The 17,411-nt window shown below is 35.6% G+C and overlaps 1 protein-coding gene across 2 annotated transcripts in view; it reads right to left on the bottom strand.

The window, feature by feature from the left end:
• The window catches only part of adamts3 (ADAM metallopeptidase with thrombospondin type 1 motif, 3), a 92,694-nt gene that overhangs the window by 41,798 nt on the left and 33,485 nt on the right, over positions 1-17,411 (bottom strand). For both annotated transcript variants that reach the window (XM_026211365.1, XM_026211366.1), the window contains exons 5-8: positions 13,932-14,119; positions 8,057-8,140; positions 6,517-6,673; positions 1,918-2,023 (exon numbers count right to left, since the gene is read on the bottom strand). In XM_026211365.1, the coding sequence (XP_026067150.1) occupies positions 1,918-2,023; positions 6,517-6,673; positions 8,057-8,140; positions 13,932-14,119 (535 nt within the window). The remainder of the gene's footprint in view (positions 1-1,917; positions 2,024-6,516; positions 6,674-8,056; positions 8,141-13,931; positions 14,120-17,411) is intronic.

Genomic DNA, 17,411 nt, shown 5'->3' with positions numbered 1-17,411 from the left:
TCCATGTTGCAGAAAACATGGACAGAATTTTGGAATCCAGTCATAAAATGGAATTTACTTTTTTACACGGAATTTCATGGAATTTGTCTTATTTTTGATGAATACATACAAAACAGGACAGTACATATGAGTTTGGAAACTTTTGACTATATTGTAGCATAATATAGCCTACACATAAAGAATATCAGCCGACATATCGTTATCAGTCTTTCTTTACTCCCCAAAATCATAATCGACCCCCAAAAAACCCATATCGGTCGGGCTCTACTATGAACTAAACCAGCATTTGTTCCCAAAGTCAGGGATACAACAGGAGCAAATATAATAATAATAATAATAATAATAATAATAATAATAATAATAATAATAATAATAATAATAATAATTCCTTACATTTATATAGCACTTTTCTGGGCACTCAAATAACTTTACATAGAAGGGGATAATATCCTCAACCACCATCAATGTGCAGCATCCACCTGAATGATGTGACAGCAGCCATATTGCACCAGAACGCCCACCACACTCCAGTGTAGTGTATGGGGATTATTAGAAGGCCATGATGGTTAAAGGCCAATAGGCAAATTTGGCAAGGATGCCAATAGATGTGTGGAATTGTTAGTGTTCTTTCCACCACCTTTTTCTTTACCAGAGGAAGAGTGGTTACACTGTTATTCCCGATGCACTCTTTTAGCATTTATGTGCATAAGTCAAGACTGTTACGAAGGAGTAATCAGCTCTTCATCTCTTCAGCTCTTCATCTCATGGGCTGACAATAAACGAGGGAGTCCTAATTCATATCAGCGGCTTTCTCACTGGGTGGTAGATGCGATTATGTGTCACAAGGACAAAAATTTACCACCTCGACTTAGCGAGGACACTCCACACAAGGAATGGCCACATCCTGGGCTATGTTAATAGGGAGTTTCTATTCAGAACATTTGTGCTGTAGCGAGCTGTGCATCACTGCACACATTTGTGAGATATTATAGATTGGATGTGATGGAGTAATCTCTAGCTCATTCATTGTTCAGTGTGGTAGCGGTGCCTGCTATGTAATGCACCTCATTCAGGGCAAACTTACATATTTTAGAATTCAGTAAACACATTGTTCACTGTATTATGTTATGAAGTGCATGATGTTTGCTCAAGCATTAAAGCCATGATCACTGGTTTATCACCATCCTATGTTGCGTCTGTTCAATATGAGAGAGGTCTATATCCAACAGTACTGAATGGATGTTAGAAGAGAATGTAAGGTTGTTAGGTAACTTGCGTAACCCCGGTTCTCTGATAACAGAAGTTAGGTATCTAACCTCATAGCCCTTCTACACGTGAATGGTGAATAAGTTGTGTGGAGAATGACTGCTATCACATGCTATGCCATGTAGAACAGCGGGCTGCAGTGGGTTATATTTATCAGTGAGGCGGGACACTCTGATCGCTGCAGCAATTGGTCTGTCAGTCTGACAGACATGGTGTAGTTAGTGCTTCTGCAGTCGGTCAGTCATTCCCATAGTGAGATACATCACTTCTGCTATCAGAGAACTGGGGTTACGTAAGTAACCTAATGTTTTAAACAATGAAAGAGACTATATATCAAAGAGGATAGTAAGAAAAAAGTATCATCTAGTATTCCGACATCTTTCTCTATTAAATAATATCCCCAAAGGGTAAGATCATTTGTATGAGACATTGACATTTTTGTATTACTCTTCATAGAGCACTCACCTTAAGAGCATAAAGGACATTAGCTAAGGGAATTCATCTGAAAACATGCATTCCTTGTCATTTATAATATCAGTATCAAAACATTTTTAGAATACAAATATTGACTGAACTGACATTAATCACTTTACAAAAGTTAACAGCAATCTGAAAAGGATGAAAAGCACCTGGTCACATTTAAAAACCTACACATGTCCTGTCTCATGGGCTACAACAAAGGCAGAAGAGAAGCCGTCTTCATGATTGAGGGTGCAGCTGCGGACAGGGTGGCACATCCCGGTGACAGGGGCATATCCTGAGATTGAGTGAGTGACAGAGACAGACAGAGAGGATGAAACAGTTACTAGGGTTTATTTATTATGTCATAACTTGGGACTACATTCTGACAGCTTGCTACTTAGTGGTAATACTTTGAGCAGAGTGATGCTGACAACTCTGCAAAGAGCTGTCCACCAGAACTAATCATTTGTATTTTTTTTTTTTTTGGTTTCTTTCATTTGTTTTAGCCTGTTCTCTTTAATTATAACAGGTAATGACCCTGCAAAGCCTGAAACAAATAATAATCTGATATGTCTATTTATAAAAAAAAAAAAATGAATGAATGAATGAATGAATGAAAAAATCATATTTAATACTTTTATCATATTTTAAAGCTTTAATAGTTCTTAAAGTATGATATGGGAGAATACGAAGCTCATACTCCAGGAGGAAATAAACTATTCTATACAAAAGGCCCAAACTGCGCAAATATAACTATTTATTTATTCAATTAATTAATTTTATGGTGGGGGCAAAACATAATGCAATGCAATCAAGTTACGACTGAGAGATATACAAATACCTGTAAACTCAAATTTTTCACAAATGCTTGATGCATCATATTTGACACTGACTTTTTAACATGATTTTTCTGGAAAATTATCTACGCCTAACAAAACAACACCTCAATTTCTTTAATCTAGTAGTTCTAAGTGTTATTCTTGAAATATTGCTAACAATATAAAATTTATTTTTCAGTAAAGATTTATTTATTATATATATTTTATAGAAAAAAGATATGTGTACCACGTGACATTTTTAAAATAATACTAAAAGGCATTTTGCTTGCTAAAAAGTATAAACTATCAACAATACACTATCATAGCATAAACATTTTGTTAACAGTCTTAAAAATGTGCCTATCAAATGTGATACAATAGTCTTTTTAGGATTAACAATTCAAATCCACATTTGAAATACCATTTATTAGAGTGACAGCCACCCATATGTGTCAGTATGTCCCAGCACAATAGGATTTCGTCATTACTCCATATTTCATTGTGTTGAACAAAAACAGTTGTAGTATAATACAGTAAAGTGCATGTGCAATTGTTCAAAAGTAAAAATATCAATTGTTGTTACAGCTCTGAAATATGTTATTTTTAAATGACTGGGTAAAAATAATAATAATAATAATCCAACTGACATCTTTATTTAATCTAAATCTGTAATTAAAGTTTTAATTTAACACAATTTAATTTTAGTTATATAAATCATATACATATAATTGTATCATTTCATATCATTTAGATATATAATAATAATCATACACATAATTTGATTTAATAATATTCCAATTTGAAGCAAAAACAGAATGTTCTGACAAGCTTGTGAAATTATACCACGTAAACTTTTCAGAAGACAGTCAGCTTCATATAAACCCACAAATCAATATTGAGGATTTTCAATATTTTGTTTGTGCATCATGAACAGTGAGGGATCTGCCTGCTACAGTATTTTTTTCTGTACATCCATCTTTAGCATCTTTGGCCTGTGTTAATGTGCGTTAACAGACTACATATTTTCACATAAATTACATTTTTGAAAATTATTGCATTGCAACGTTTGTGCAAGACCAGAACAGAGAGATGCAATAAGGCAAAGAATTGCCGGTTGTCGATCGCGCAAAGGCCAAAATATATTTTGGTCATCCGCGCACCGACGGCATTACGTTTTTTTTCATCATCAAGAGGGCTCGCGCACAGCTGGGCACCCCATAGTACTGAGCATGTTAGCTCATCCGTCCGCGCTCATCTGCGGTTTAGTATATACTTTTGAAAGCTGTGCAGATGCTGCTGTGCGAGAGATGGTAAGGCACGCTGAATGTGAAGTGTACCCAGGCATTAAGTTCGGCCATCCTACACACATGTGACTGACCGCTTGCTCACAACAACAGGAGGAGGAGGGGTCAGTGTTATGCTCTACACAGCACATAGCCGGAGGGATTCCTACTTCTTCAGTCATTGAGGAGACATGAAAAACAGCGCATACTACTGGAACGGTATAATGGAAAATATTAGTGGTTTTGAAAACGACTATTAATTCTGTTTTAATATTTTTTTATTTTATTTTTTAAAACCTCTGTACAGCACTTTGGTTGCAACTTCTTTGGTTTTGAAATGTGCTTTATAAACTAAACTAAACTATAGCTGACATTTGAGGCTTAATACTATAGAAAAGCACTAAAAGTTTTTCTGTTAGAGTGTTTTCAGCTTTACTTACATATAAAAATGCAGCAAGTAGTTGTATCCAACAATGGTATAAATATCATTCAATGTAAATTGTGATAACCGTAAGTGAAAATCACAGTTACAATTTCAAGGGGATAATCAACTATTTTGATAACCGTGCAGCCCTATGTCATTTCAAACTTGTATGACTTTCCTCTGTGGAACATACTTTCAAGAATGATGGGGTCTAAAACATAATTGGACTCGATCCACTGATCACAAAAAGAAAAAAAGAAAAGAAAAAGAACTGAGACATTCTTATTTAATGTTACACAGAATAAAAATTTAAACAGGTTTGGAAGTTCATTTTTTAGCTCATTTTGGATAAACCAAATTTAAAACTCCAAAAGTAAAACAAAAAAATTCATTTTTCAAAAAGTGAGAGTGGCACTGAGAAGTGAATTATAATTCAAAGCAAGCAGCAACATGCTTTAAAAATGCTTCTTTGAGTGCAGTATTCAGTGTGAAACAGTATATTGTGACGGGTATCAGACCAGAAGAACTTTGTCTATTTTTGTTCAATCACAAGCACCATGCACCTCTAAGAATGAAACAATCTTTTGATGCAAGCCTACAAAACTTGGACAGGTGACTGACTGAAGAGCTCAGCTCCTAGGCTACATTTATATCTGGTGTCAATAGGCCAATAAAGCACATCATATTTGATTAACTCAATATCGCCACTGCCAGACAATGAATGCATTGCAGGTGAATGGAGAGGGATGATTAACGAGGGCTGTGAGTACATGCAGTGGCATGATAAGAGAAATGGGAGAGTAGCAGTGACAGCATAAACACTTTATGCTGAGATCAGTGCTCTTCTCAGGAAAAACTTGAGTTTTCCTGTCAGGCTGAATAGATGTTAAATGTGCACTGTGTGAATTTTGTCAGTGCTGAATGATATATGAGAGGACTGCTGCTTCAGCGGCCGCCTCCAACCTTAGACAACAAAATCCCTTTTTCCAATGTGCTTATGTAAGTGTGCTTTCATGTCTCTATGCTATCATTTTCCAATGCTGTGAACCCCTTTACAAATCCACAATCTGCCTAAAGAAGAGCTTGTACACCAACAAGCATTCTGTTAGGCTGGCATTTCATACAGCATTGATGAGGTGCTGAAAGGAATCCGGTGGGGACTGCAAGGGAGTATTATGGCACTTATCCACTGCATGGTACGGCATGGTACTGATTGGTATGGTTCACTTTGGGGGGGGAGAATCGTCACTACCTGCGTCCCTGAACTTGCAACACAAACACAACAGAACCACTAGATTTAAATTAGTCTCAGCCTCAGATGTCATACCCACGGATCGTTGGCTTAACGTCTGATGCATATGGGACACAAAATTAGAAACACTTCAGAAGTGTCAAAGTTGTCATCGGATTGGTAGAATTTCCAGGAGATGTGAGTTTTGCATTCTTTAATGTTCTGGGTGGAGACCAATATGCCGTGGTGCCAAACCCCCTCACGAGAGAAGAAAACTGTGTCGACAAGCTTTTCTCAGGATCAACTAAACACTAGAGTTTCAAAAGTATTTGAAATATTTAAAGTTTGCGGAATATAATCTTTAAAATACGTCCAGCAGTTTTACAAACTGGTTTGTTATTGTGGCAACATTTCCACACCCGAAACTTGACGCTAAACGAAACGAACTGTGATTGGTTGTTTGACATGTCAGTCAAACGGCCTCATGGGCAGGCTTTGGCCAAGGAAAGCTGCTATGGATTCCAGACTTTCAGCAGTCAGTCTGAAGGTCTGGCTAAGCAAGACTAGATTTAAATCAGCACAGCCTGCGAAGGATCGAACGCAAATGTTTTGAACGAGCGCACCTTTTTTAACAACCAAAAAGTTGCTGTTTTGTTGTCTTTTGAGGAAGTACTGATGTTCCTCTTGTTGACAGCAGAGAATCATTGGGGCGACACAGAATGAAAAAAATTTCAGTAGAGGTGGCACAACCATAACAACATGTGAATAATCCCGCCCACTCTAAAGTGATACTAAACCATAGTGTAAACTCAGAAAAAGCCAAGCCGTGCCGTACTGAGCCATGCCGAGCCGAGTCATACCACGCAGTGGAAAAGCACCAATAGAGATAGACAGACAGTGAGAGAAAGACTAACCTTTTTCACAGTATGAACATATTCAAGATGTCTGGGTTTGGGTGTGGAAAATGCTATAGGACATGGCAGGGTTGAAAATGTTTGAAAGTCACAGGCATGTCAAGACCAAAGGTCAAACCTTGCATGCCAGTGGGGCCGAAGCCTTGCCGGGTCAAGAAGATGGCATGGTCGTGATGCTCGGAGTGCTCTGGATCCTCTTTCTGTTGGATGACTGCCCAGCGGCACACATTTTCCAGGCTTCGAGAAGGGTTGCCACCCTCAATGAGACTGATGGACTAGGAAATATATTAGAGACTCATTAGGGGACACATGCAGCATTCATTAATCTATAAAACACCTTAAACTGACTCACATCGATCACTGTGAGTCTGTTTATTTAATGTCTTCTAGATAAACTCCTGTTTACAAAACTTTACAAATCAAAGTTTTATATTTGAAATATAATAAAATCCATTTTGCCGGTTGTTGCTTTTTCCTACTACATTTGAATTATTACATTAATATGTATTTCCAATGCAGAGAACCACTGATGTTGCAAACCATGTTGTATGCAATTATTTGTGTATTACAATCTAGACATGAAATGACATCTGTGAATTTGTGTATTATGAGATTAGAAAATATGTATGTGTTATTGCATGGAAGTGTAAATAGCTGTGTACAGTAGAGAGATATTTAGGTACTCTCATAATTGGAGTAAAATAAGAGGATAGACTGCAGAAAGTTGTGCTCTTCCTCCAAACTTATTATTTCACATTTTTCAAACATTCTTTGTGGTGGTAAGTGACAAGTGCTGAAATGGGGGAGGGCTTTATGTCACAATACGTCTAGTGGGGAAAACAAACCTGTCACATATAACCCATTTAAGACTCTTGGGCAACTAAACTTCTCTTTTCCCAGCTGTAATAATTTTTTTAGGTGACTACAGATGTTTTAAGAACAACTGGCTTACTAGCAAAAAACTAGCAGGAGCTGTGGTGGCATGTTTACCTAAAAATGCAACATTAGAGTGTTATTATTGTTAACTTAAATAAAAAAAAGAGAAAAATATATGTATTTCAGATAGTTGTCAAAGCATTATTTCTCATTTCAATTAAGTTTAACTTGATGTACTAGCATAACTAAAACTGAAATAAAAAAATGAAAATGAAAACAAATAGAAAAAACTTATGTGTGTGTGTGAGTGAAATATTACATTTTAAGGATCAATTCTAACTATTAAATAGCACTGATATTACTAGCACATTGGCTGTTTATTAGTAATTATAAGGCAATTACTTAAGGCAATTGCTATTTTAATTGACCATATTTTCGATTGGTTACAATTGTTTTTTACCTAAATTTATTCACTTAGTATTTCTATAGGAGATCCTGTAAACAGAAATGTATGTACAGTTGTCATACTGTAAAAACTGCACAGTATGTTCAAATGCAAGAATATAAAATGTTAAGGCATCTGGCTATTAATGACCGTTAATAAAGTGTCAAAGAGAGCGTGGTAAATGTCACAAAAACATAACAATGACATAAAACACTATCTTACATAAAGTTATATGTACATAAAAAAATGACCTATTACGGTTTATAAAGGACTTTTGTTTTTATGTTTTGAGATATTTAGTAGTAATATTTAGTAGTAATATTTAGTAGTAATTTACCTTAGCATATCCGAGCATGATCATCCTCACAAGCACAACATTAATGTGCACTCCCAATGATTCATCATGGTAGATCTCATTCACCTGTTAACACATGATAAAAAAAATGCATTATGCATGTTCTCCTAAACTCAACATACATGTAATAAAACAACACAACACTGATCCTTGCACAAAGTGTGGGGATGGGAGAATATCAGGCAAGGGATACAAACTGGGTCATTCTCCACCTAGTCATCTATGACAGCTATTGATTTGATCATCTCTAGGAACTGCAAAAAAACAAAAACAATGCTACTTCATTCCATTTCCAAACCCTCACCATGACTGACAATGAGCAAGAGAGACCAAAGATTTTTCTACAACAGCATCAAGATAAAAAGAGCAGGAGGAAATGGGATCTCGGAACCATAAGAGTGACTTTCTAAGGCACAGAAGGCGTTTTTAGACAGGCTTTGGGGCTACAGTTGGCATGGAAAAGCCTATGAAAGGTCGGTAAATGAAAAGAACCCAGTGTTGAGCTGGTCATACAGAGGCCTTTTAAAGGTTCAGATGTTTTTCCTTCCTCACCTAGCTAAAAGGCTGCTGTGTGGGGTGCTGCATTTTGGAGGCACAGTATTGCTTTCTGAATGCAGGGTGTAGTGCTGTATCGAATTACTACATCCTAAATGGTACAAATGTTTCATCAAGACTTTATAGAGCTTATGGACACACATAATCCAAGTTTTCTTGCTGTGGTGCAGATATAATGTAATAAAATTCTATACTGATATAAAACAAACACCTGTTATACTAATTAAGTATTTTGAAGTTCTGGTCCAATCAACTAAACATTTTACCGTTGTTCTCTTGGCATTGACACCAACTGACCAAGTTAAGCAGTTTCTAGCATATGATTCTGTAAACAAAAAGTTCAGATTGTCCTGATATTCTGTACAGCAGAGAAGAGACAACTGTGGTGGAACTAAATGCACATCTGTGTTTAATTTATGAAAAAAACTCTTTTCTTGTAAAGAGTGTGAACAATCAGAGGGAATATTATGTCCAGGCAAGCTGGAGATCTGCTATATGGTCACTTTGTCCTGCCATACTGCACTGGAAAAAGAATCACACCATTTTAAATAACAACAATAATAATAATACTAATCAAATTTTATGTGTTATGAACTGTATACAGTTTCTGTACACAATCAGACAAATAAGCATGTGATAAAAAAGATAAGTATAATAAACAGTGTCACCATAAAGGTAATTTTGGATACAAAATATACAGCAAATGTTTTTTTTGTTATTTTATCCTAAACCTTGTAGAGGCTGTACGATTCTGCACCCAGGAGGGAAAGGTGAGAAAAGCCAATTATGACACAGGAAAAAACTGCACTACTTTTGTATGCATGTTTGGACAGCTTTTAAAAGAAGGCCAGGGGCATAGAAAAAAAAAAAAACTCTACCTCAGAAGATCTGTGTTGATGTAGTGATTTGTTTTAGGGAGCAACACAAAATGTACCCGTGCGAATGATTAAATTGTTCACTGGCATATGAACACAGATTACCTTGACGCTCTAAATCAGCAGAGAGTGGTAAGTCTCTTACCAACTGCCCCCTCTCTTCTCCCCAGCCATCTCATGCAATTAAACAGAAGTTCTGTCTGAAGCAGAAAATTGTCCTCTTCAGGCAACAGGGCTTTAAATAAGCACACAAGGGGACTAATCAAAGACGTCTGCATGTGTGAAAGTTGTAGCAATGTTGCATTTTTATACCAAACTCACTTCCAAAAGCTCAAACCCACTCCAGTTTAGAGAGGAAAAATCTATGTGATTACAGAAAAATAGCAAATAGGTAAATGAATGAATGAATGAATACAAAACTGAATATCAGACCCACAAGAGTGGACTTCTGAGGCATAGAAGGCATTTTTGGACAGATCTTAGGACTGTGTTTGGCACAAAAAAATGTAAGTAAATAAATAAATGAATGCAATCATAACACTGATTTTATTTATTTATATATTATGTGTCCGTCACAGAATTATCTGTATGTGCAGGTATAAAACATCCAACGCTACTGACATCAGGGCAGAGATCTCTGTCCTGTGGTGTACTTATGAGTGAAAGAAGAAGGGAATTGTGGGTACTATCGATGGGCCAATCATTAGTCTGGGTTTATTAAACATTATAGTGTACATTTCATCAACGCACTGGTGAAAAGGGCAGCAGGGACACCTACTGGAGAAAGGACTTCTGAAATAAGGAAACTTATTTGTAAGCTTTACAAGTGTATATTTCAATTTTCATCTATATTCATGCTCAAATACAACACATTTTGTCTGTGCCTTGTTGTATATATTATATATAGCTGACATTAATTCTTGCAAATTGTTCAAGCGAAACTAAGGGTTGGTTGCACTTTATCCTGTTACATTTTGCTACCAATAAAAGGGCAACATGAATACTCTAGACATAAAGAGCTTACAGTCATTGTGTGTCTACTTGAAGCCCATAGTATATTTGCTTACTCTCTAAAGCCTGGTGAGTGATGCTGTTTTCTATACAGATTACCCAGAGCGTCTGTGGATGTGTTTCATAGCTCTTCTCAGAACTGCACCATTTACTAAATGAGGATTATGTCAATCTTGCATACATAATGGTCTTAACAATGGAGATTCAATTTCAATGAGACATGACCACATCTGGACAATTTCACGCCTCATACAAGTTCACTCTCTTTATAGCTTAATGGCATATTTGCGTATAAGCTGGACTGCTGCCATCCACTTTCTGTAGTCTGGCAGAGGGCTGTTTTGTCATCAGTAAATTGTCTTGAAATTAATTCCTTAAATATGGACACTTAGGCACCTGTGACTTCAATTTACCTGTATGTCAGAGGACTGAGTCAAGAGGAGAGTTAATACATTTATGAGGAGGAAAAGAACTGATTGCTCAACAGTAAAGATGGCATCATGGTCAGAGAGTTTTGAGACAGTTGAGGGGATTTGTGGGATATAAATCTAGCAGTCCAAATGTGCTCAATATTTGGGAGTGTGTTTTCTTGGAGTTTTATAAAATATTGTTTAACAAAAATTTAAATAATTTAATAGTATTTTATATATATATATATATATATATATATATATATATATATATATATATATATATATATTAATATTATCAATATTTATAATTATTAAAATTAATTTTTTGTAGCACTTTAGTATAGGGACTTCAGACTAGTTTGGGAAGAGAGGAATTTTTTCTATTATTCTATTATTTTTAAAGAACTGTAACCATGAGCAATGTCTAAGTTTCGGTAATGAAAACGGTTCTGGTGCGACATGTGATCAAGTGCTGTGAGAAGACTTGTGCTGGCATTTCCTGTAATGGATGTCACAAACCAAATAACAGAAATGCCGACCTGCCTCTTTAATTACTGAGCACAATGTTTCCAATGATGCGCACTCCACAGAGGCACCACGCCACATCCCTTCTTTAACTGCCGAACACATCATTTTCCACGACTGTACGTGAACTGGCACCTTTGAAAACTGTGCACGTCATTTTGTCTGGCTGTGCATGTACCGGCAGCTCCTGCTGCCACTAAATTACATTATATTTGTCCCATAATGTTATTAATATACACAATGACTTCAACTTTGTCCACTAAATAAATAGACTGCTATTTTTATTTAGGTATGAGGGTTAGATTATTTAGTGTACAGTTCATCTCAATAATAATAAACAAAGTGATAGAAAATTATTATTTTCATGCATTTTAAATGTTTAAGAATGTGGAAACTAGGGGTTGCACGACTACTGATTTCTGCTAGTCAATTTCTTATTTAAAAAATACTCGAGTTACTCGACTAGTCATGGTTCATGCTGCTGTAAATGAAAATACATGAAATAGTTCATATCAATAAACGCTTATTAATTATTACATAGCCTTATGCATCAATAACATATGTAAATTGTCAAACTTTAAAATGATCACATTAGGTATTTAAATTTGTATGTAACAGCCAGCATTTGTATCCCTATTTGTATCTGTAACAATCACAACATTTTTCATATGTGCATTCATATACAACGCTGTACAGTACTTGTTAAGACCATTATGTCTATCTTTTTTTTTCATAGTTATCTCTGAACAACTATGCTGTGTTAAACTAAAATAATTATTAATTACTAAAATAATATTTATCATGCAAGCAGAGAGATGTCATGACAAACGTTTAAGGATCATTTGAACTCAAAACTGAATCAATTCAATGTGCATTTAAGCGAGTCTTTTTGTGAACTTCACTAAACAAATGTGCGTTTACCACACAAACCAGTAAAAGATAAAGATACAAACAGTAGGCCAAATACAAACATTGTAGGCCAAATAGAAAATGTATCTGTATCTAAGTTGATTATTAGCCTACTCTTGAGAGAAAACTGGTTCGTGTTTTGTAATTTGTATCATATCGTAAACTAAGGTTTGAATCACTGCCTTTACAAATAATAGAACTTGTATGATGTATTATTATAGGTGATATTACTCGTGCCAAGCGCTGAATTCTAAAAGAGATGCACGCAGAGGCAACAGCAATGTGGCGTTTGATTTGCGCTCACTCATAAAGTTTACATTTATTCACTTCACACTCTATTGCGTGACTTTAGAGGTCTGTGTATAAGATTGCGCTGATCCCCTGGCTCAACTGTTATCTAGCAAACACCAGACTGTGCCAGCCTCAGCCGATTATTCAGGCAGAATTATTGCTGTTCTGTTATTCGTTTTTGAAGCCATTATCCATGTCATTCCGAATAAGGTATGCTTCGGACAGACCACTAATTATTGCATTACTTATTAAAATTTTACATGCAACACAGATAAGGTCATTGGAACTGACAGCTACACCCAATATTGTAATCCTAAAATTCAAGTACTTGCAAACACTGTGCATGCATTATGGTTAATGCATGCTCGAGTAGTCGATTGTTTCTGACAGTGCCGACTAATGGCTGAAGTAGTCGATCACTCGACTACTTGACTAGTCTATGCAAGCCCTAGTAGAAACCACTTATTGCATCACACCATCTCCTGACTGCATTATCGTTTGTAAAATAAGGGCTTTATGGAGTGTGTGTATACATAGGACTAAGTTTATATTTCATAAATTTAAGGAAATGCACAAGTGTCTTAGCCCTCAAGGGACTTTTTGGCCAACCAGCTTATTCCTGATACCAAAGCCTAGTTATGAAGATCCGTATACTGTAATATATGTTTAATTTTGACATTGCCAACATTTAAATTAAGTTGACAATAAGTAATAAACAGTAATCATTCTAATAGTTGTTTTGATTTTAATGGAACCATTAGGCAGAACCAGAAACTAGAACCGAAAATTTCTAACGATTCCCAACCCTGACAGGGACCAATTCTCACTTTTAACAAGTTGTTTATTAGCTTTGCTATTATTAACATATTGGCTGCACATATTGGCTGCATGACCATATTCTACATCTCTAATCCTATACCCAACACCAAAACTTAACCACAATCTTACTATAACTATAAATAAGCAGTAAATTAGCAATATAAGAAGGCAAAAAAGAGACAAAAGTCATTAGTTAATCGTTTGTTAATGGCGAGAACTGGACCTTAAAATAAAGTGTGACCAATATTATTAATAACCTTGTATTATTCTTGCAATGGCCCCGTCACAGGAAAAATAAGAAGTACAAATTTATATAAATGACTTAATTTATTTTATACATAATACTGTAAATATATAATATAAATATTATATTGTAAATAATATTGTAAAACTAGAACCCAGAAAATACATCCAATAAATCTTCCTGTTGAGCCCTGCTAAGGATGATGGGATACTCACAATGTTCATGAGGGTAAGGAGATAGTTCTGCACATGCTCTTTCCCATGGAAACGGACAACAGTATCATCTACACCAAGCAGCACCTCAATGCTGTAGTCATCGTCACCAGCGTTTCTCCGTCTCCTGACTGTCCGGTTGACTTGTTTAGCAATACTATCCAGCACCTTTGGTGCATCCAATTCAGGCTCTGCAAAAAAAAAAAAATGATTAGGCTCAAGACAGCACCTTATCTTGATCATTTGGCAACAAGAACATATTAAACAGAAAAAAAGTCCTCTTTGCTTCATGAAGACCTAGTGTTTTGCAAGTTTTTTCACAAAGTCCAAGTGGATACCAGCCAAGAACCACAGAAAGCAATCCAAACAAGGGCTCTCCATGATCCAACATCAATACACGCTATGAACCAATGTCTTTTTTAAACACTGATGCTAAAATAAATATTTTAAACATGTTGCTTTCTGGATAGCTCTGGTCTACAGTGTAGGGATTGTGAGAAACATTCCTCAGCACCTACATCCCGTCATGACACACGCATTCTTGTGTGGCCCAAATCCCAGAAGAGTAAACACGGTCTCTAAAGTTCCACTTCAAAAAGCACAGGGCTTCCCCTCACTCTCAGACATGCTGTGTGTCCCTTAGCAGGTTCCCCGGTCCACAGCATCTCCATGCACACCCTCATTTTCCTGAGGGGCTGCCATTCACAAATGGCAAAGTGATGATAGCACACACATGGCAAACCTGTCTAACCCGCTGGCCTCAATTCTAAAAATTACTTTTGATGGCAAATGAGACCATCCAGATCACCAGTGGAAATCTACCATGTCTAGACTGCAAAATGGAGCCTCACTGCAGCCAATAAAAGTGCAAGGTTATAAGCTCTGAGGTTCAAAATGTGTTACTCCAGAAACCTTTCAAGCATTTCAAGGTTTGTTTCGGCTTAATAAAAACAAAAATATTTTTAAAAAATATTGGTAATCAAAGTTGTGGTGCCCATTGACTTCCACTGGAGGTACAAAAACACATTTTCTAAATATTTTATTGTATGTTCCACAGAGTCATACAGATTTGCAAAGACGAGTAAATAAAAACATAATTTTCATTTTTGGGTGAACTATCCATTTAAGGAGATGATGTGTACATATTTATGGATTGTTCAACCAAAAATGAAAATTCTGTGATTAATTACTCGGTCCCACTTTATATTAGGTGGCATTAACTATTATGTACTTACATAAAAAAATAAGTACAATGTACTTACTGTGTTCATATTGTATTGTAAAACACTTTTGCTGCTATTGAGGTGGGATAGGGGTAAGGTTAGGGAGAGGGTTGGAGGTATGGGTAAGATTAAGGGTGGGTTAAGGTGTAAAGTATCGGTCAACAGTGTAATTATAAATGTAATTACAGAAGTTAAATACAGATGTAATTACATGTCGTTTTTTTTTTTTATATGAGTACAATGTAAAAACATGTATGTACACAATAAGTACATTGTACTAAATTATTAATTAAAATGTAAGTACATAGTAGTTAAGGCCACTTAATATAAAGTGGGTCCAATTACTCACCTTCCTCACGTTCCAAACACATAAGACCTTCAGAACACAAACAAGATATTTTTGATGAAATCCAAGAGCTTTCTGACTGTGCATAGCCAGCAAGGCATCTAACACGTTCCCTAAAGTCCCAAAAAGGTATTAAAGATATTTTTTTTAAATTGTCCATTTGACATCAGTAGTTTAACACTGTTTATGAAGCCCGAGGTGGGCACAAATACATCAAAAACTATTTTGTTACAAACTACAAATACTGGCTCATGAAATGTAACAAAATATAATACAAAATACTAATGTGAAAAATGTATTTAAATAAAATACAAGTAATTAGTATTTTGAAAATACAAAAATACACAATAATCTTAATATGTCTTTTTTTATTACTGAAAGGTCAATAACACAAATAGTAGCAATAAAACAAATATGAGAAATGTGTAAAAAAAATAAAAAAGCAAAATAAAAAAGCATGGGCATTTCTCTAAATCTCAACAGGGCCTGAAATAGCTCCCTCTGACGTAAATGGCATGAATAGCTGAGTTCACATCAATGGTGTGGTAGGCTTCCCTTAATAGCAAAACTTTATTGAAAGGTCAATAACAGAAATAGTAGCAGTTGCAATTTACACAGCCATAATTCAAATTACTACACACCAAAGAGTAAGCTCTATTAATAAAACATTTAGCCAGAATGAAATCTATTCACTTTAAATCAATTACTTCTTCATAATTACTACAGGAAAATGCACACCATATTGCTTTACTGAATGTACGTTAAATTAATGCCTTTAAGCCTACTACAGTAGGCCTATAGCCTGACCTTTAAAATGGGTTTTGAGAGTGGTAGTATATATTATCCTCCCGGGACCCCTACCTCACTAGGTAATCAGCTCATTAGCTCAGATCAGTGGAGAACTAATGTATTACTGCAGAAAATGTTGGGGATAAGCTAGTACTCCAGGGGGGTAAAAATAACAGACCGAGAATTTTCATCACAAAATCAAAATTCCATTTTAATCATAATATATAGGATTAATCATATTAATCATAATATGTGTGGGTTTGTTTTACACTCGAGACTCTAACTGCCCTGACCGCGTACAGTATGTCTACCACTACAAACTACCACATTCAAGGTCCATAAAGGTAGTGAGGACATGGTTAAAACAGTCCATGTGATGACTATTTTAACAATGTCTTTAATACCTTTTTTTAGACCTTGATAGTTAGTGCATTGCTGTCTATGCAGTGTCAGAAAGCTCTCGGATTTCATCAAAAATATTTTAATTTGTGTTCTGAAGATGAACAAAGGTTTGCAACAACCATAAAAAAAGATCTTTAAACATACAAATCTCAAAGTCCACTCCAAAGGGAGATATTTAGTTTAAAAAAAAAAATCCCTTTTCAAGAACTACATTGAACAGCTCGTTTGGAATACAGCGTTTGTTTTCCGGGTTTTGTGATATCACAAAGAGACTCATTATAATATATAAAAAAAATAAAAAAATACAGCCTACAGTAATTCGAATGGTTGGGGGATCAGGAGGGTTGATGTCAAGGTTAGAACATGCTAATAGCTGCCAGCTAACCAATCATATCACATCTTTTTTTTCGGAAGGCGGGCCTTCATCAAACCCGGAACTAATCAAGCCATTTTTGCGAGGATGGGGAGAAAGATATTGTAATAATTTAAATTATGTAAAAAAAAAAAACAACTTATAATGCGTTTTTCAAACCACCAAGCATACAAGCATGTTCCAGTACAACCCCAAAACAAATTCAAGACATTGTAACGGAGCATAATAGGACCCCTTTAATAAATAATAACGTTTTTCCATTTAGGTTTTACCAGGTCTCAAAGGAAAATTTATTAAAAAACATAATAAAATGTCTTTCTGAAAAAAAAAAAAAAAACATGTTCAGGTTT

The sequence above is a fragment of the Carassius auratus genome, chromosome 30 (assembly GCF_003368295.1).
Source record: "Carassius auratus strain Wakin chromosome 30, ASM336829v1, whole genome shotgun sequence".
NCBI classification, from domain to species: Eukaryota; Metazoa; Chordata; class Actinopteri; order Cypriniformes; family Cyprinidae; genus Carassius; species Carassius auratus.
The sequence above is the reverse complement of the archived record's forward strand: the minus strand, read 5'-3'. Positions and strand labels throughout refer to the sequence as shown.